This window comes from Myodes glareolus, chromosome 6, assembly GCF_982192425.1.
Source record: "Myodes glareolus chromosome 6, mMyoGla1.1, whole genome shotgun sequence".
Taxonomy (NCBI): domain Eukaryota; kingdom Metazoa; phylum Chordata; class Mammalia; order Rodentia; family Cricetidae; genus Myodes; species Myodes glareolus.
In genome coordinates this window covers 114,346,706-114,366,487 of record NC_142031.1, presented here as the reverse complement: position 1 = coordinate 114,366,487, position 19,782 = coordinate 114,346,706, and the positions used below count along the sequence as shown (strand labels likewise).

The 19,782-nt window shown below is 45.2% G+C and overlaps 2 protein-coding genes across 10 annotated transcripts in view; one reads left to right on the top strand and one right to left on the bottom strand.

Moving 5' to 3' along the window:
* Positions 1-177: 177 nt before the first annotated feature.
* On the bottom strand, positions 178-17,966 carry LOC125404302 (uncharacterized). Its single transcript, XM_087907574.1, has 4 exons — positions 17,388-17,966; positions 15,852-17,315; positions 4,492-4,620; positions 178-2,708 (listed from the first exon to the last, which is right to left on the bottom strand). Exons 1-2 carry the CDS (start codon positions 17,964-17,966, stop codon positions 16,599-16,601), a joined length of 1,296 nt encoding a protein of 431 aa, XP_087763700.1. The 3' UTR covers positions 178-2,708; positions 4,492-4,620; positions 15,852-16,598.
* The window catches only part of Kmt2c (lysine methyltransferase 2C), a 213,338-nt gene continuing 211,314 nt past the window's right edge, over positions 17,759-19,782 (top strand). For 8 of the 9 annotated variants that reach the window (XM_085691118.2, XM_085691116.2, XM_085691119.2 and 5 more), the window contains exon 1: positions 17,760-18,148. In XM_085691118.2, the coding sequence (XP_085547244.2) occupies positions 17,988-18,148 (161 nt within the window). In that variant the 5' untranslated portion in view covers positions 17,760-17,987. Of the gene's footprint in view, positions 18,149-19,782 lie in introns of all 9 variants that reach the window. The other variant, XM_085691120.2, reaches the window with a different exon arrangement.

Here is a 19,782-nt window from a genome sequence, read left to right as displayed (position 1 = left end):
ACGAGGAGACCCTGACAGCAGGGAACAAAAGCAAGCAATCCAAATACCTCTACTGCTGAAATTCCTATTGAGGCCTCGCCGGCTGTCTTTGCTAATTTTGAGAGGGAACTGAGGCTGGGGGTGTTCTACATAGCACCAAAAATAAAAGTAGAAGTAATAATAAAACATGACACACAGTTAGCCTTGTGGTTTTATTTCTGTAACCCCAGCACTTGGAGGCTGAGGCAGGACAGTCACAAGTTCCATGCCCACCTAGGCTATAAGATGAGAATGTCTCAAAAAGCAAACAGAATAAAAACAAAGACCAACAACAGAAGAAACTAAACAAATACAAACCTAACCTGACAGAACCTCATCCTCATCCACAGAAGGCAGGGGCAAGAGAATTGTCATCAGTTTGAGGATAGCCCGGTAACTACATAGGGAGGTCTAGGCTAGCCAAGGCTAGGTTGTGAGACCCTGTCTCAACAGACAAACACCTGGCAGAATGGAGTGTGGTGGTACACACCTATACACCCTGCATTACTTTGAGTTGGAGGCTAACCTGGGCTACAGACCAAGGCCCTGTCTTACAAAACAAAACAAATTACAGCATGCACTGCTTTTACAAAGGGCCCTGAATTAACCCCAGGGCCAACACGGGGCAGCTCACAACTACCTGTGTCTCAAGTTCCAGGGAACCCAACACCCCTGGCCTCTGCCAGCACCTGGGTTCACATATACCCACATCCAAATACTATAATTTTTTTTTTAATTTAAAAGCTGGGGATGATAGCCCACACCTTTAATTCCAGCATTTGAGAGGCAAAGACAAGCAGATCTCTGCATTTTTGAAGCCAGCCTGGTCTACATAGTGAGTTCCAGGCCAGCTAAGGCTACATAGTGAGACTCTGACTCAAAAAAAGCAAAGCAAAACAAAACAAAATCTACAAAGCCAACTGTGGTACTGCACTCCCATAATCCCAGTCCTTGGGAGACAGAGGCAGGAAGATCTCTATGAATTCCTAGTAAGTTCTACATAGTAAGTTCCAGGCTAGCCAGACACCCTTATCAAAACAGCACAAAGGCAACAAAAGCTGCTGCACTCAAAGCACTGAAGTTTCCCTCTGTCCTCCCCTGTCCTTTACTCCTTGCTGGATCTGGTAGAGTATTGATGTTTGGAATGCAGACTGACAACCACTTCTTGAGTGCCCACTGTGACCAGTGCCAGCTGAAACACACAGGCGGGACTTGGAGACTTGGAGAGGAAACAGATTTGTGGGGAATGAACCCATCCTTTGACAGGTGTCAGGGGCAGCGCCCCCCGGTGTGAAGATGAACATGTGACTTGAGGCTGGAGGAAATTCACAACAATGCCAGCCATTTCTCACATTCACTGGCAGTTGTCCCTGAGAGAAACAGAACTTGGAAACTGCAGCAGCATGAATCGTGATAGAATGGTGGCTTATGAGCCCTGGCTGGACAGTGGACACAGTTTTAATATTGTCACCAAAGACCTGCTGCAAGGAAGAGGAAAACATCAGCATGGATGTAAATTCAGTGAGCGGGGCATCCTATGGAGAGAAAAGCAAACAAGCATGTTTTTGTTTTGTTTTGTTTTGTTTTTTTAAGAACCATGATTGTTTTGCAAAACTAAAATCATTCTAAAAATTAAAAAGAGATCAGGGGCCTGGAGAGGTGGTTCCCTACACTTGTAGAAGACCTGACTTTGGTTCTCGGAACCCACAGCTGGCATCTGGTGGCTAACAGCTGCCTGTAACTGCAGCTCCAAAGGATCCAATAATACTTATGGTCTTGGGCACCTGTAGATGGCATGTGCACATAACTACACATACATACACAGAACTTACATGAATAAATAAAATAAAATGAAAAGAAACCAGGCTTGGTGGCTCACACTTGTAATCCCAGCAATTCAGAAGGATGAGGCAGGAGGATTGCAAGTTCAGGGCCAGCCTGGACTATCTTTTTTTATTATTTATTTAACTATTTATATATTTAGAGACAGGGTCTCATTACTTATCATGGCTAGACTGGAACTGGTTAGCCGTGAATTCACAGAGATGTGCCTGCCTCTCCGGAGTGCTGAGTTATATTTCAATACCTGTCTTAAGAGAAAAGAAATGACACAAACAAAAAGAAAGTGCTCAGTGCATAGGAAGCCAAGGTCATTGAGAGTCCCCCCACTCAGACGTAATTATCAGTTTTTTCTCTTTGTGACAAGGTCTGTTGTAGGTCAGGTTGGCCTGATGCTAACTAGGTTCTTTATGTTGTTGTTTGTTTGTTTTTGTTTTTGGAGACAGGATCTTCTTACATAGTCCTGGCTGTCCGGGAACTCACTGTGTAGACCAAGCTGGCCTCTATCTCACAGAGATTCAACTACATTTGCCTCCCTAGTGCTGGAATTCAAGGCATGTGCTACTGTGCCTGGCTTGTGTTATTTCTTTTTTCTTCTCCACTTGAGACAACATACAGTCAAATGAAGAATTGCCTAGATCAGATTTTTCTGTGGCAATGTCTGTGAGTTATTATCTTTAACTGATGATTGCTTGGGGTAGGGGGTGCATAGCCCATATAGGCGACGCCATCGCTATACAGGTGTAAGAGAGAAAGCAATGAGAGAGCCAGTCAGCAACCTTCCTCCATGGTGTATGCTTCAGTTCCTGCTTCAGTTCCTTCTTTGACTTCCCTCAAGGATGGATTGGGACCTGGAAGGATAAGCCAAATTAACCCTTTCCTTCCTGAGTGCTTTGGTCAGTGTTGCGTAACAGCAGCAGAAAATGGACTAGAAGAGGTTCGAACTCTTAATTCTCTGACATCAACTGGCAAGTGCTGGGATTATAGGTAAGTATCACCAAACCCCACCACACTTAGCTAGCTTGTTTTTGCTTTTTTTTTTTTTACATTTACTTATTTATTCATTTATTTATATTTTGTTTTTTTCAAGGTAGGGTTTCTGTGTGTGGCCTTAGCCATCCTGGAACTCACTCTGTAGACCAGTCTGGACTTGAACTCACAGAGATCTGCTTGTCTCTGCTCCCGAGCCACTACTACCTATCTTACATTTATATTTTTATTTTGTGTCTATGTGTGTGGAGATCAGAGTATAACTTGTGGGAGTCGGTTTTCTCCTTTACCCATGTGAGTCCTGGGGATCAAACTCAGGTCATCAGGCCTAGCAGCAAGCCCTTTTACCCACTGAGCCATCTTTCAGGCTTCGATTGTTTTAAGATAAGGCCTCAAACTGCTGGCAAGGCTGGCCTGGAACTCTCAGCCTTCTTCCTTTCTAGGCCCAGCTCATTGTCATAGTCCCCTCCCACCTTCTTTCCTTTTTGAGACAGGGTTTCACTTTGTAGCCGAAGATGATCTTGAACTTCTGCTCTTCTTCTTCCACACCTGTCTTTCGGCCTGTGGTGTAGAATCCAGGGCTTCGTGAATGCCAAGCAAGCGCCGTACCTCCTGGACTTTGACCCCATCCTCACTGTTTACTTCTTTATAAACATTGTTACTGTATAAATATTATATGCATGATAATGATAGTCATTCAATTTTACAAATGGTTTATGTAAACATTTTATATGTTTTTGTTTGTTTGTTTGTTTCTTTTTTCGAGACAGGGTTTTTCTGTGTAACTTTAGAGCCTGTCCTAGAACTAGCTCTGTAGATCAGGCTGGCCTCAAACCCTCAGAGATCCCCCTGCCTCTGCCTCCCGAGTGCTGGGATTGCAGGTGTGCGCCACCACTGCCTGACATATATGCCTTTTTTGGTAACCCTTTTCCTTTAACATTTTCTTGGCTTAGAAGGTGTTTCTAAGGAGACATTTCTAAGGAGATATCTGAAGACTGAGAACAACTTTTTTTATTTCTGTGTAAACGGAAAAGCTTGAACATAGTCCCCATTATTACAAATAATGCAGTTGAGTTTCCTGAATTTGGGGAAATCCCAGGATTCAACAGATCTCTAGTGATATGGATGAGCCTTCCTCAGGGAAACCAATTTGTGATCATATACCTTTGCTGTCAAATAGGAATGACAGCTTTTTACAATTATTTATTTATTTATTTTTGGTTTTTCAAGACAGGTTTCACTTTGGAGTCTGTCCTGGAACTAGCTCTTGTAGACCAGGCTGGATTTGAAGTCACAGAGATCCACCTGCCTCTGCCTCCCGAGTGCTGGGATTAAAGGTGTGGGTCGCCATCTCCCGACTGTATGACAGTTTTTTAAACAGGTCATCAGGTTTGAAGGCAAGCATCCTTACTCACTGAACCATTTTATTGGCCCATGAACAACTATTTTGATGTCCCTTCCCTAAAAATAGGTCTTTATTATTTTTTAATTTATATATATGTGTGTGTGTGTGTGGTGTGTGGTGTGGTGTGTGTGTGTGTGTGTGTGTGTGTGTATACAGGTGTTCATATAGGCCAACAGTGACTAATCCCCTTGGAGCGCTCTCCAGCCCTATTTCTCTCTCTTTAAAACAAACAAACCTACCTGGGGCTGGACAGATGGTTCAGCAGTTCAGCTGTTCTTGCAGAGGATTGGTTGAGTTTCCAGCAACCACATGCGTCTCTAACTCCAGTTCCAGGGGATCCCATGCCCAGATATATGTGTAGGCAAAATCTATAACATAAAATAAAACTTTTTTTTTCTCCTTCTTTCTTCTCTCTTTGTCTAAATTTTGACAGAGTCTAATACAGCACAGGCCTCCAACTTGTTAGGTAGTTGAGGATAGCCTTGAACTTCTAAACTCTTTCCCCCAGCTCTAAAGTGCTAGATTATAGGTGTGTGCAAGTGTGCCCAGCTTTTGATCCTCAGATTCACCTAGATCCCCTGACTTTTGCCCCCTTTACTGTGAGATTAAAGATGTGCACCACCCAGGCAGGCCTGGCTTGTCTTTATTTATTTATTTTTTTAATAAACTCATGTTCTGTATTCCTAGTCTGTCCTCATACTTCCTGTGTAACCCAGGCTGGCCTAGAAATCAGAACGCCTCATGAGAGCTGAAATTGCAGGTGTGTGGCATCATGGTTTGGGAGAGTCTATCTGCTTGCAACAGGCTTCTGAAAGTTTGTGACACCAGGTTCGCATTCTCAGAATGCGGCTCACTGAGACAATGATGACTTGTTTACATGTCACCAGGTTTGGTTGCCAGTTCCTTTACCCACTGGGCCATACCACTGTCCTCAGACTCCCAGCTCATGGAGAACCCCCTGCCTCTACCTCTTGAGTACTGGGATTAAAGGTGTGCACCATCACCACCTAGCCAAACCCCAGTTTCTTAAACTGTGGATTATGACCCCCCCCAGGGGATCATGCAACCAAAATCAACCGAAAATAAAAGAACGGGAGGCTGTATGGTTGGTTTAGTGGTTAATAGCACTGACTGCTCTTCCAGAGGACCTGGGATCATTTCCGGGCACCCACATGGCAGCTCACTCACAACCATTCCAAGGGATTTTATGCCCTCTTCTGATATCCTCAGGTGCCACACAGTGCACACGTATATATGCTGGCAAAACACTCATACACATCAAAATAATAATTTCAATCTTAAATAAGAACCAAGATCAGTTCACTCTGCTCTTATTTAAAACAAACAAACAATCAAACCAAAAAACACGGCCCGGAGTAGAGATGCACACCCTGAATCTAGCACTCAGGAGGCAGAGGAATGTGGATCTCTGTGAGTTCAAGGCCATCCTGGTCTACTCGGTGACTTCCAGGACAGTCAGGACTGCTAGAGCCTGTCTCAAAAAAAAATAAATAAAACATCAAAGGGCAGTGGATAGAGAGATGGCAAAGCAGTTAAGAGCACTGACTGCTCTTCCAGACAACCTAGGTTTAATTTCCAGCACCCACATGGCAGCTCACAACCATCTGTAACTCCGGTTACAGAAGATCTGATGGCCTCTTTTGGCTTATGCAGGCAAAACTTAACTCTCACAAAAAATTTAAATTAAGAAAGAATACTAAAAGATATCAAAGGGCAGTGAATCCAAGGTATTTCTTTTAAAAATATTTTATTTGTATATATGTATTTTATATGTATGTACACACACAAGTGTGTCAGTATCTTCAGAGGTCCAAAGAAGGTGTTGGATCCTTTGATGAGCAGTTGTGGGCTTCCTAGTGTGGGTATTGGGAGCTGAACTTCAGTTCTTTGGAAGGACAGCAAGTACTTTTAACTGTTGAGCCATCCCTCTAAGCCCTAGTAATTTCTGACCACTCCATATCTGCCAGTTTCTCTGCAGCCTGGCTTTTGAACACAGGACATCCATACTTGGGACTACAATGCCACACCATTGGAAACTGACTGAAATAACTCAGGCTGGAGTCTATAGTATGTATAAATGGCAGTATTTTTACGGAAGAACGTTTTCTGACCTTGTAAAAAATGGTTTACTTACAGGAAGAAAGATGTTTAACTTACTGTCTTCCTACCTTTATTCCTCAGCATATGAGTATCAGCTTGTATATCGCTGGATTGCACTGTTAGAATATTTGACTTTAAAGATTGCAGTCTGAGGTAGTAGTCTAGAGAGTGGCACAGGCCTGCCATCCCAGCCCTGGGAAAGTAGAAGCAAGAGGGCCAGGAGTTCAAGGCCAGCCTTGCCTATATAGTAAGGTTGAAGCTTGGGACAATGAAACACCTGCTTCAAAATGCAACCAGAGGAGGCTAAGAGAGGCAGAGGCAGGTGGGTCTCTGTGAGTTCTAGTCCAGTCTGGTCTGTAGAGCGACTTTCAGGCTAGCCAGAGATACACATTTTCTTAAGAAAAAAAAAAAAGTTTTAGAGTGGACAAAGTCCAGGAAGCCTTGCTCTACACCCATCCAGAGGGGAATGGGACCAGCCTCACAGAGACAATAGGTGAAGGATGGACATTTTCTTTCTTTTTATTTTTAGATTTATTTATTTATTATGTATACAGTGTTCTGTCTGTCTGTATGTTTGCACACCAGAAGAGGGCACCAGATCTCATTATAGATGGTTGTGAGCCACCATGTGATTGCTGGGAATTGAACTCAGGACCTCAGGAAGAGCAGTCAGTGCTCTTAACCTCTGAGCTATCTCTCCAGCCCAAGGATGGACATTTTCTTAAGTAACAGCAGAAGTAAAACGAATTGGCCAGGGAAAGGAGCTAGAGGATGATAAGGAGAAGCCTGGTGGCTCCTGAAATGGTTTAGCAGATTGGAGCTAAAAGCCATTAGAACAAGGGAAGAGGAGCTCAAAGCTGGCTTGAATAGCTGGAAGAGCAGCCTGGGACATAAATGCACCAGCCTTAGGAATCCAGCCACTAATCTAGGAGGTTGTGAGGTCTGCTTTTGTCTGCAAAAAATTTAGTTGTTATTTTCTTAAGATTTAATTTTGTTACTTTAAATTATGTGTTAGCTGGGCAGTGATGACTCATGCCTTTAATTCTAGCATTTGGGAGGCAGAGGCAGGTGGATTTCTGAGTTTAAGGTCAGCCTGGTCTACAGAGCAAGTTCCAGGATAGCCAAGGTTATACACAGAGAAACCCTACTTCAAAAACAAAACAAAACAAAACAAAACAAAGAAGAAACAACAAATCATGCAAAGGCGTGAGTGTTTGCATAAAGATATGTGCAGTAAGGACAGGTGCCCTGGGAGGTCAGAGGAATCAGTGTCCTGGAGCCGTAGTCACAGAAGGTCCTGAGAATCAAACTCAAGTCCTCTGTAGAGCAGCATTTTTCAACACCTAACCATCTCTTCAGCCCCTATTTTATATCATTTGTAACTATATAACCATATATAACTCTATATGTATATATAGACTTTGTAACAAAACTAACTCCTGTGTGAAAGCACAGCACAGAAGTGGTAAGACCAAGCTTTGTCTGACTCCTAAAGCAGACAGTCTCATAAAACAGGCTCCAGCAGACTTTTTTAAAACTTATTTATTTGGTGCGGGAAATCAAAGCTCGGATCTCCTGTACTTTAAGTGAGCACTCTGCCCTACATCCCCAGTTTGTTTTTTATTTTGTTTTGTTTTATTTAAGTCTGTCTCTACATAGATCAGACTAACCATAGAACTGCCAAATATCAACTTTATTTCTTTTGTTATTATTTTTTTCCTTTTTGTGTTGTTGTTGTTGTTTCTAAGACAGTGTCTTACTATGTAGCTCTGACTTTTCTGAAACTCACTGTATGGACTAGGCTGACCTTGAACTCACAGAGATCTTCCTGCTTCTGCCTCATTCTTGGATTAAAAGGTGTGAACCACAACACCTGGTCTCAATTTCATTTTGAAAGGGCTGTTCTTGCTGGGCAGTGGTGGCACATGCCTTTAATCCCAGCACTCAGGAGACAGAGGCAGGCAGATCTCTGTGATCTACAAGAGCTAGTTCCAGGACAAGCACCAAAGCTACACAGAGAAACTCTATCTCAAAAAACAAATAAAAAAAGAAGGTGCTGTTCTTTTTTTTTTTTTCTGAAAAATAGATTGGATATAAAATAATTTTTTTTTCACATCAAAAGATCAAAAGATGTGACCCAGGGTGGTGCAGACCTGTGGGCTAAGAATTTAGGAGGTGGGGATAGAAAGATAAAAAATTTAAGGCTAGTTGGTTGCATGGCAAGTTCAGGAAAGCCTGGGATATATGAGACCCTATTAAAAAAAACACAACGAAGACATCCCTGCCTGAAGTTTGTGTATTATTAGTCTGTCAGCTTGATACATATTCTAACTATATACATTGTATGCAAAGATATGTAAAGGGTCAGTGTAGGGTCTGAACTCAGGACTTTGATACCCTTAGCCCTCCTAACCATACCATTTTTGATCTGGTACAAACGGCACTGCTTGGTGGTTACAATGGGGTGACTAGTATGGCTCCAAATGTCATATCCTATGAATGTGACCCCTCTTTCTTTTGGAAATAACATGCTTTGCTATTCACTAGGATGAAGGCATACTAGATCGCTGAGGGTCTTCAGTCCAACAGGCTTGGTTTCCTACGAGAAAAGAAAACATAGATATAGGGAAAAGAGAAGATAAAGAAGAGAGATGCCCAGGAAAGGCCATGTGATGATGAAAGCAGAGATTGGAGAAAGGTTGGAGGCTTTTCTTCATAACCTCCTAGAAGGAAGCATCTTTTTCAACATTTACTATTGGCCTCTGGCTTTCAGGATGATAAGGAAGACGTATTAATATTAGTAGTGTCTTAAACTGCTCAGATTGTGGTACTTTGTTGTGGCACCTGATACATCTAACACAGCAGTCTTCTGAATTTGAAAAGGAGATGGACCTAGGAACGCATATGTGAGAGGGAGAGGGAAGAGGAAAAAATGAGACCTTTTTTTTTTTTCCAGAATAGTCACAGTCTTCCTTTGTTCTTAGAGAACTTCTACTGAAAGCAGTAGAGACACTTGCTGGCAGTGTTTGCAGGTTACCTTCTGATCATAGCTCTCTGCTAGGATGTCTTCTACCCCTCCACCAAATCCCGTAGACACATTAAATGTATGGTTTTATATACAATGGATGTATTTTTTTTTCTCAAGACAGGTTTTCTCTGTGTAACAGCTCTGGTTGTTCTGTCACTCTGTAGAACAACCTTGAACTCACAGATATCCACATGCCTCTGCCTCTCCAGTGATGGGATTAACACTGCCACCACTGCCAGGCTTAAAGCAAGCTTTTTTATTCATGTACACAGGCTGCCTTCCCCTAAGGTGGAGTTTAAGAGGTCAGCATTGGACATGAGGTAGACAGGGTTTTTATAGCTCAGGGGTAGGGCATTTCTAAATGAGGGACTTGGCTGGTAAAATAGGCTGGGCTATCAGAACAGAACATAAGCACACCAAGTTAGGCATAATGACCTCCTAAAACTAAGACACTATTGCAAGGTGGTCCTAATAAGATCGTCATAACAACAGGTAGTCATAACAACCTTTTGAAACAAAGGTAGGGTTGCAAGATGGTTATAATAACTTTTGGGAACAAACACATGGTTGTTGTTTCCTGGAACACGCAGTACAGAACCATTTGTAGTTAAGGTTACAGGTTGGGCATAGTCCAGTCCTTGAGAAATAGAGATTTAATCATACACAACAATGAACATAATTTGTCTTTACTGTAAGATGGCTTTTAAACCTAAAATGGAGGCAGGGTAATTCATCACATGGTGGTACATACCTTGAATTCTAGCTATGGGAGGCAAAAGTAGGCAGATTTCTGAGTTTTAGGCCAGCCTGTTCTACATAGCAAGTTCTAGAACAAACACAGATGTATGATGAGACACAGTCTTTCTCACACATACAAAAGGGGTATTGACGGAGGAGGGTTATCTGTCTATTGTGTTATTTTCATTGGTCAATAAAGAGACTGCCTTGGCCCTTTGATAGGACAGAAAATTAGGTAGGCGGAGTAAACAGAATAGAATGCTGGGAAGAGGGCAATGAGCCAGATGCCATGGAGCCAGCCACCAGGTTAGACATGCTGAATCTTTCCCGGTAAGCCATATCTCGTGGTGCTACCACGAGATTATTAGAAATGGGTTAATCAAGATGTGAGAGTTAGCCAGTAACTAACTCTCTAGAGATAATGGGCCAGGCAGTGCTTAAATGAATACAATTTGTGTGTTGTTATTTCTGGGACTAAGCTAGCTGTGCGGGAGCCGGGCAGGATGAAAAGCAGGCCTGCCCGCAGCTCCTTTCTACAGGGTATTAATTTTTAAATTTTATGTGATAAGTATTTGACTATCTGCTTGTCTGAGCACTACATATGTGCTTAGTGCCTTCAGAGGCTAAAAGAGGGTGTCAGGTCTCATAGATATAGAATTAAACACAATTGAGAGTCGCTATATGGATGCTGGATCAAATCCCATTGCTCTGCAAGAAAGCCAGTGCTTTTAACCACTGAATTATATCTCTACTCCATCCCCTTTTGATGATGATTGTTCTATTTATTTTCTTCTGCTTGTTCCTTTCAGTTTCCCAACACAAACCGGGTAGCGGTGGTGTTCACCTTTAATCCCAGCACTTGGGAGGCAGAGGCAGGCAAAGCTCTCTGTGAGTTTGTTGAGTTTGAGGTCACCCTAGTCTACAAGAGGACAGCTAGGGCTGTTACACAGAGAAACCCTGTCTTGAAATACCAAAAAAAAAAGTTGTCCAACATATAGACATATGGTATGCATTACTGACATACCTTATACAAGTTAATACATATAATGCACTTTTTTTCCTGTGATGGGAATGAACTGTCAGCTTTGGAACATGTTATATAGGGGTTCTTACCATTGAGCTACATGCCCAGCAAAGTATAACTTTAACAGTAAAAATACGAATACAAAAGGATATACTATTTATTGATATATTATTATTTTTTTGTTTTGTTTTTTGAGACAGGGTTTCTCAGTAGCTATGGAGCCAGTCCTGGAACTCGCTCTGTAGACCAGGCTGACCTCTAACTCACAGATCCGCCTGCCTCTGCCTCCCGAGTGCTGGGATTACGGGAGTGTGCCACCACTGCCTGGCAAGATACACTGTTTACATTTTCAAACCAAACTGGGGATGTGGCAGCTTAGTAGTAGACATACATAACATGCACAAAGCCCTTCACTTGATCCTCAGCATTGACTGCAAAGCAAACAAGCCCAGGATAAACAACCCCAAAGAACTCAAGACCTCAAATTCACAGGAGGATAACAGTCATAGTGGATCAATAGAGATCTGTATGGATGTTTTCACAGTCCCCAATAGCAAAGGAAAGACTGCACTCATACCAAAGACACTCGGTGGCATCTCTAGGTCATTGACTGGAAAGAATGGATCTGGACATTCCATCTGTGTGGAGCCACTCTTCTACTAGACTCTTACTCTAGGAGAATCACTCTTGCTTATTGTTTCCTGGGATGTTTTTTTTTTCTGTGTTGTCAGTAATGTACTTTCCCCAGTACTCCAACACATAAAATATATATGTATGTACTTATTTATGTATGATCAAGAGAGTACTAGATGTTCCCTGAAAGAGTACAATAATTCAGGAAAAAACTTGGTATAGAGATGAAAGGACCTTTGTAATGCTGTTCTTTAGAGGTGGTCACTATAGTTAGTTCATACCTGTTATATTTTTAAAATGGTGCTTATTCTACATTCCTTTTTTTTTTGAGACAGTCTTATTATGTAACCCCAAATGGCCTCAACTTCATGAAGATCTACCTGTCTCTGCTTTGTGAGTGCTGCGCCTTACCATATCTGGCCTAATTATTCAAAAAAGTTGGATGGGTGCCACTACACCCAGCTTCCTTCTTGTCTTTCTGGTGGTTCACTTTGAGAAAACAGTCTGGATTTTTGCCATTCTGGTCACAGAAAGGTATAATTTGCATGACTGGTATGGAAAACCTTTATTGTACTGAGTAAATTCCTCAGGTATTTCTGAGTCAGTTACTTTTTGTCTCATTAAAAAAACATTTGGAAACAATTAAAGGGAGGTGAATTTATTTAGGCTCTCATTTTGGAAGTGTCAGTTCATGGCTGGCTGGCTTCCTTGCTGTGAGCCTGTGATGAGGACAAAGAAAGAGAGGAGCAGAGGGCCAAAATATCATTTCAAGGGCATCCCCAGTGACTTACTCCAGTCAACAACCCATACTAGTCTCATCACCTCCAATAATGCCGTCCAAGTATGAGTCACTTTCCCAAAGCCTTTACTGTAGGCAGAGACTGCTTGTTTGCTTCCCAGCCACCCAGGCCCAAAATAATCACACAGAAACTATATTAATTACAACACAGCTTAGCCAGTCACTTAAGCATATTGCTAGCTAGCTAGCTCTTATATCTTAAGTTAACCCATTTTTATTATTTTATATTTTACCACGAGGCTCATGGTTTACTGGTAAGGTTCCAAGGCATCTGTCTCCTTAGATGGCTACATGGCATCTCCTTGACTCCACCTACTTTCTTCCAGTATTCAGTTAGTTGCCCCCCACTTGCTTAGCTCTATTCTGCCCTGTCATAGGCCCAAGAAAATTCTTTATTCATTAACCAATAAAAGCACCACATATACAGAAGGACCTCCCACATCACTTAACCTCTGAACATCGTATTGAAGAGCAATACAATGAGTACATGAGTTTTGGGGGAGACATCTCATTTCAAACCACAGCACCTTTATCAGCATCCTGGGTTGTATTTTATCTGTTTGCCCATGGCAACTTTATGCTAATCAATCTGCTATTGGTCCTCTTAAGACAGACCTGATGATCTGCAAGGTAGGATCTCTGTGAGTTAGAGGTAGGCCTAGTCTACATAGGAGATATAGGCCATCTAGGGCTATGTATTGAGATACTGTCTTAAAAACAAATAAACAACCCCCAACAGCAAAACAGACCCTGATTTCCTGTATGCTTACACTAGCTACAGGAACGAAGATTTAAAGTCAGCACCTCATCTTTATCATCTTTTACCCTTTATCCTTCTGGAAGTATTCCTACCCAGATCTCTAGTCTGTTCTACATACTCCATGATAATATTCTCCAGGTCTGTTCTGTTTCCTTGTAATTCTCCGGTAGTAGTGACTTATATTCTGCTAGGGAATCAGGAACTCAAGACCACCTGAGAAACATGGAGTTCTTGAACTCTACATGGGCTATATGGTAAAACTGTGTTTCAAAGCAAAATAAAACAGAAAACCATATTGATCTATAGTTTTGTGCATGTGATACTCACAGAAGAGAAGAAATTCTAGTCTCAATATGGGGACTAATATTTGAAAAAAACCCAACTTTTTTCTTTTCCCCAAAGTAATATTTATTGCAACACATGTAAAAATAGAAACTACATACCAGAAACAACATAGAAAATTTCATGTGTTTTAACAATAAGAACTATTTTCAATTGTGCAAAGCATCCATGTTTCTGAGGATGATGCTGTTACTATTTTTAATGACACCATTGAGACATGTGTATTCAAGGACAGTAAATATAAACAAAGTTATAATTCTGTATCCTGTATTTTAAAATTTATTTCATAAAAAATTTATATGTATGCTTTGCTGAATGTATGTCTGTGCATCATGTGTGTGCCTACTGTCCATGGAGGCCAGAAGAGGGTGACAGATCTCCTGGAACCGAAGTTATAGACAATTTTGAGCCTCTATATGGGTGCTGGATTAAACCTGGGTCCTCTGGGAGAGCAGCAAATGCTCTTAACCATTAAGCCAACTATCCACCCTCTTATATAAAAAGATTTTATATAAAATCTTTTTAAAGATTTGTATGTGTATATGTGTTGTGTGCATATGAATGCAGGTGCCACAGAAGCCGAAGGTGTTGGGTTCCTTCAGAACTGGAGTTATGGGTAGTTGTGAGCTGCCTTATCTGGGTGCTGGGAATGGGACTGCAAACCCCTGCAAGAACAGTATAGGATCCATCTCTGAGTCATCTCTTCAGCCTCTGTATCATTTTGAAATAGGGTCTTACATAGCCTAGGCCGGCTTTCTATCCACTACATAACCCCAGATGTCCTTGATACTGATCTTCCTGCTTCCTTCTACCAAGTACTAGGTTATAAGTTTATACCATCAAGCCTATTTGAGCTGTACTTTAAATTGTTTTTTTTTTGTTTTTTTTTTAAATTTTTTTTCTTTTTTTTTAAAGGTACCTGGAGGGACAGCCGTGGGTGCTGGGAACCGAACTCTTATATTTTTGGTTGTGAGCCTAGCCTTTAACGGCTGAGCCATCCCTCCAGGCCTTAAATTGTTTTTTAATTAATTTTAAGTTCTATTGTTAACTTGCTCTTTTGCTTTAACTTGTGAATCGCCTAACTCCTACTTTGAATTTCTATCATTATTACTTTTTTTTTTTTTTTGAGGCAAGGTTTCTCTGTGTAACAGTCCTGACTGTACTGGAGTACTGGAACTCACTTTGTAAACCAGGCTGACTTCAAGCTCACAGAGCTCTGTCTGCCTCTGCCTCCCAGTGCTGAAACTAAAAGCATGTGCCACTATGCTCAGCTTTTTTTCTTTTTTTCTTTTAATTTTAAAAGAGAGGGTCTCACATGCTGGCCTTGAATTCACAGAGATCCACCTGACTCTGCCTGACCAGTGCTGGAATTATCAGTGTGGAACACCACACTTGGCTCCATGCCTGTTCTATTTTAACAATAACAAAACAATGTAACATTTTAATTGTTTTTTTTTTTATGAATACTATTCTCTCTCTCTCTTTCTTTTTTTTGGACAGGGTTTCTCTGTGTAACACTGGCTGTCCTGGAACTAGCTCTGTAGACCAGACTGGCCTCATACTCACAGAGATCCACCTGCCTCTGCTTCCCACGTGCTGGGATTAAAGGCGTGTGCCACTACTACCCGACCAAATGAATACTATTCTTATTCTAATATCAAAAGTAAACAGCTTTATTTGAAAAGTTTGTATTTAAAAGCTAGGTACAGGAACTGGAGACGGCTCAGCAGTTAAGAGCACTTGTTCTTGCAGAGCATTGGAGCTGGTTTCTGCTAGTCACATGGCAGTTCACAAGTACCTGTAACTCCAGTTCTAGGGCATTGGATACCCTCTGGCCTCTGCAGGTATCTGGACATACATGGTGCCACAAACTTACACATACATACATATAAATAAATTTTTAAAAAAGATTTGGGTCTAGGGATATCACGGTGGAATGTTTGCTCAGCATGTGGAAAGGCCTGGGTTCAATATATATTGCCACAACAATAAATACATTTAAAAAGGCAATTGTCTAGAAACCCCAGTTTCCAAAAAGCATTTATTTAAAGCAAAATGTGTAGAAGGAAATGAAAAGAGGCGTCTTTTATATTTTTATTTAATAATTAAATGTCACAGTACATTGTATTCCTCTCCTTTTAATTTGTGGCTTACCTTTATTATGACAGCCTTCTTCCCTTCTCCAGGCTTCCTTTGGCTGTACAAATAAAAAGCTGAAAAGGCCTGCAGAGATTAAACCCTGAAGGAATTCAAGCGAGTCAATTTCTTACTTCAGCCATTGCAAACAACAACAAAAAACAAAACCAAAAAACCGTGCTTTCAGCTGGAATATCCTCTGGACCACTAAAGTTTGATTCAGATGGGAAGCCCAGTTCAGTGTTAATAGCCTGGCTAGTGGGTGGCTGGAAAGGTGACCCGCATCTCTGGAAACAAGTGCATTCTTTTCGTCTGCCATTGAAACTGTCGTCGAGGATGGAAAGAAGTGATCGCCCAGAGCGCTGGGATTCCGAGCTCCGAGCAGGGAAGACTCAATCTTCCACAAAGCTCCACAGATCTGTTTCCCCATCCACACTATTTCCCACTCCCACAATCAACAGTCAACACAATCAACAGTAGGAAGGAAGCGCGGAGTAGCCCGGCGTCCTAGAGGTTTCCACACCCGGCACGGTTTAGGCGAATTCTGGTCCATTTTTAAAGGAATCATTTATGTGTGAGTATATATATGTGTGTTTTATAGGAGTCAGCTTAGCAGTATTCCCCTTTTTTATCTCTTTAGCACACGCAACGGACACGCCGATGAATTTCTGTCCGTGTAGACAGCTTTTATTCCTCTCAACCTGCCCTCTTGGCTTTTTGTCAAGCAGCCTCCCGAGCTCACAGTGTTTAAAACATGACGTCGAACTACAGCTGGAGTGAGAGTCGACGCCGCGCTGCTATGGCCGCGCCGCACCGGGGAAGCCTACGTGGGACTCCGCGAGGCCCGGGGCGGCCCACGCCCGCGGGGGAGGGGGTGTCGCGGACGCACGTGCGCGCTCCGCACGCGGGTGCACGCTCCGGAGTGTTTACACCGCTCGCTCCCCACCCCGGCAAGGCCCGACCCCGATCCCGGAGACCCGGTCCGCAGCTTAGCGCCCGCCACAACCCGAGGTGCAGCCGCCGCCGCGTCAGAGCGGGCGGGGGAGGGGCGGTGAGGTCAGCGGCGGCGGCCGGGCGGCGCATGCGTGGAGCGAGCCCTGTGAGTGGCAGCGGCGCGCGGGGGGCGGGGGCGGGAGGCGCCTGTGTGTGGGCGAGCCGGCGGCGAGTTTGAGAGGTCTGTGGTGCGGGTCGCCCCGAGGGACCCGGGTGCGGGCCTCGCGCGACCGCCACGGCCGTGTGCGTGCGTTGTTTGTGTGGTGAACGCACAGCTGCCAAACTTCCTCCTCCAATGCCCCGGGGAGGGAAAGCGTTCGCGAGTGAGAGGGAACCCAGTGTGAGGGAGCCAGGCTTGTTGGAAGCGAAAGCTAGCGCGAGGGGGAGAACCCGAGCGTGAGGGAGCGATAGCCAGCGAGCACGGGCAACGGCGAGAGCTGGCCGTGAGAGGCAGCGCTCGCCCGCGCGCGAGGACCGAGCGTGAGGGAACTAGCCGTAGGCAGCGGCACGAGCGAGCGAGCGAGCGAGCGGTGTGTGAGGGAGCAATCGCCGGCGCGCGACTGAGGGGCCGGCGCTCGCGCCACCCCGGAACCCACCACAACAACTGGAGCAGCTGTCAAAACTTCGCCGAGGCGTGGGCCTGACGGGGCTGACGGCGCGGGGGAGGGGTGGCTGTCGCCGCCCCGCCGCCTCCTCCGCGGCCCTCTCTCCTCCCGCCGCGGGCGGCCTGGGGGAGGGGCCGGGCGGAGACCCCTGCGGCCGCCCCGGGCCCCGCGCCCCTCGCGCCGCGCCCCGCCCCGCCCCGCTCGGCGCCGCCCTCCGGCCCGGCCCCGCTGTCCCCAGCCCTAGCCGCGGCGCCCCGCCCCGCGAGGCCGGCCCCGCCCGCCCCGCCCGCCTGCCCGCCGCCCCCCGCCGGCCCCTGCGCGCGGAGTGCGCGCGCCCGCGCCGATGTGTGTGAGTGCGTGTCCTGCTAGCTCCATGTTGCCGCCTCTCCCGGTACCTGCTGCTGCTGCTGCTGCTCCCGGGGCTGCGGGAAATGCGAGAGGCTGAGCCGGGGAGGAGCAACTCGAGCAGCAGCAGCGGCGGCGGCTGCGGCCGCTGCGGCGGGAGGAGCCCCCCAGGAGGAGGACCGGGATCCATGTGTCTTTCCTGGTGACTAGGATGTCGTCGGAGGAGGACCGGAGCGCGGAGCAGCAGCCGCCGCCGCCAGCACCCCCCGAGGAGCCCGGAGCCCCGGCCCCGAGCCCCGCAGCCGCAGACAAAAGACCTCGGGGCCGGCCTCGCAAAGATGGCGCTTCCCCTTTCCAGAGAGCCAGAAAGAAGTAAGTTGAGCGCGAGGGAGCCAGGCGGGCGGCCAGCGGCGGCGCGGCCCGGAGCTGTCAGGCCCCCGGCCCGGTGGGGGCGGGGCGGCCCAGGCGCGGCCCGGTTCGGCGGCGCCCGCGCTGGTCCCGCCGGCCGTGGCGCGCACTTTACTTTGGAGTTCGGCCTCGCTTCTGGGAGAACCGCCCGGCGGCTTCCCCAGGGCCTAGCCCGGCGTCCGCACACGCCCCGCCGAGCACGCCCAGCTCGCTGCCCGGCTCGGCCACTCGGAGCCACAAAGCTGTGGGCGCCAGGGATCGAGCTGTCAAATGCCGCGGCCGGGTGGTCCCGGTGCGGCGGCCGGCGCTCTTTGTCAGCTCGCGGCTCCTTTAACTTTTCTTGCTCCCAGACCGGTGCTTTTGCCCCTTAATGATACATTAGGAAGCCATTCGAGCTTGTCCTCCCCATCCCCCACCGCCCCGAACCGCACCGCCCGGCTCCGCAGCCGGCGCTCGGGATCGCACGGGCCCAGGTGTGAGCAAGCCGGAGTTTCGGGAACGCGGCCGGCGTCCGCGGCGCTGACGGCCCAGAGCACTTTGTTTCGGGGGAGCGGACAGCTTTAAACGTCGCTCGCCTAGTAACTTTAACTCCAGCTGGGCAGGGAATGGCTTTCGATTGTTTTTGAGCGTACTTGAGGACTGTGCCCGGTGGATGAACTGACCAAGAAGTGTTGTCTTTACCAAGTGGTTATTCGGCAACTTTGCTTGAAAAATTAAGGAAGCCGTTTCAGTGCTAGTGAGTTAGTTGCTCAGCTATTGTGGCTCTTTTGGGTGCTGCGGAAGATTGGTGACCGTCTTTCAAAGTTGCAGAATGGCGTGTGTTGCTTACTCATTTCATTGTATGATATTCTCATTGAACTGTTGGTGGTGGAAGGGTGCTCTGGGACTTGCAGGAAGAAGCCAGCACATTTATGGATAGGCTATTTCTTTGGTTTTCGTGCCTTCATTTGTTGTGCAGTAAATAGTGTTAACCGATGCGTAGCAGCCTGGGCTTCGGGAACCCATTAAGCACTTAACCCAGTGTACCTTTTTTTGAGGTTTGCTATCCTTGTACTAGGAAATGTACCAGAGCCTTCAGTCGTCTCCATATTTCTTGCCTGCCAGTTCTTACCTAGCTGTGAAAAATCTTGAGAGAAACACTGTATAGAGGATGTATACATTATTGCATTAGGTTCTTTGTAATACAAAGTTAAGAGTTTATTTTGTCTGTTACATTGTAAGGTGATGTCCTGCATAAAATACTGTTATGTCTGCTTTGACTGAAATTTGGAGAAGGTATGTGAAGTCTTAAGTAACTTTGGACTTGGTCAGTTTAAAACAAATACCGTTTTAAAAAGCAATATAGGTTCAAATCATGTTAGAGTTTTACTTCAATTCCTTCTCATTTTCTGTTTGAAAATCATTTATGTCGCACAAGAAGGTTCATGATGGCACATGCCTTTAATCCCAGCACTCAGGCAGGAGGCAGAGACAGGCGAATCTGAGTTCAAAGCCAGTCTGGTCTACAGAGCAGTTCCAGGATATCCAGGGCTACACAGACAAGCCATGTCTTGAAAAAAAAAAAGGAAAAGAAAAACATTTACGTCTCTTACTATTGG

Coding starts and splice junctions, on each gene's coding strand:
- LOC125404302 (XM_087907574.1), bottom strand. CDS start 17,966: ATGGATCCCGGTCCTCCTCCTGGGGGGCTCCTCCCGCCGCAGCGGCCG. Junction 17,316..17,387: donor GCGCGAGCGCCGGCCCCTCA/GTCGCGCGCCGG, acceptor GCCTACGGCTAG/TTCCCTCACGCTCGGTCCTC.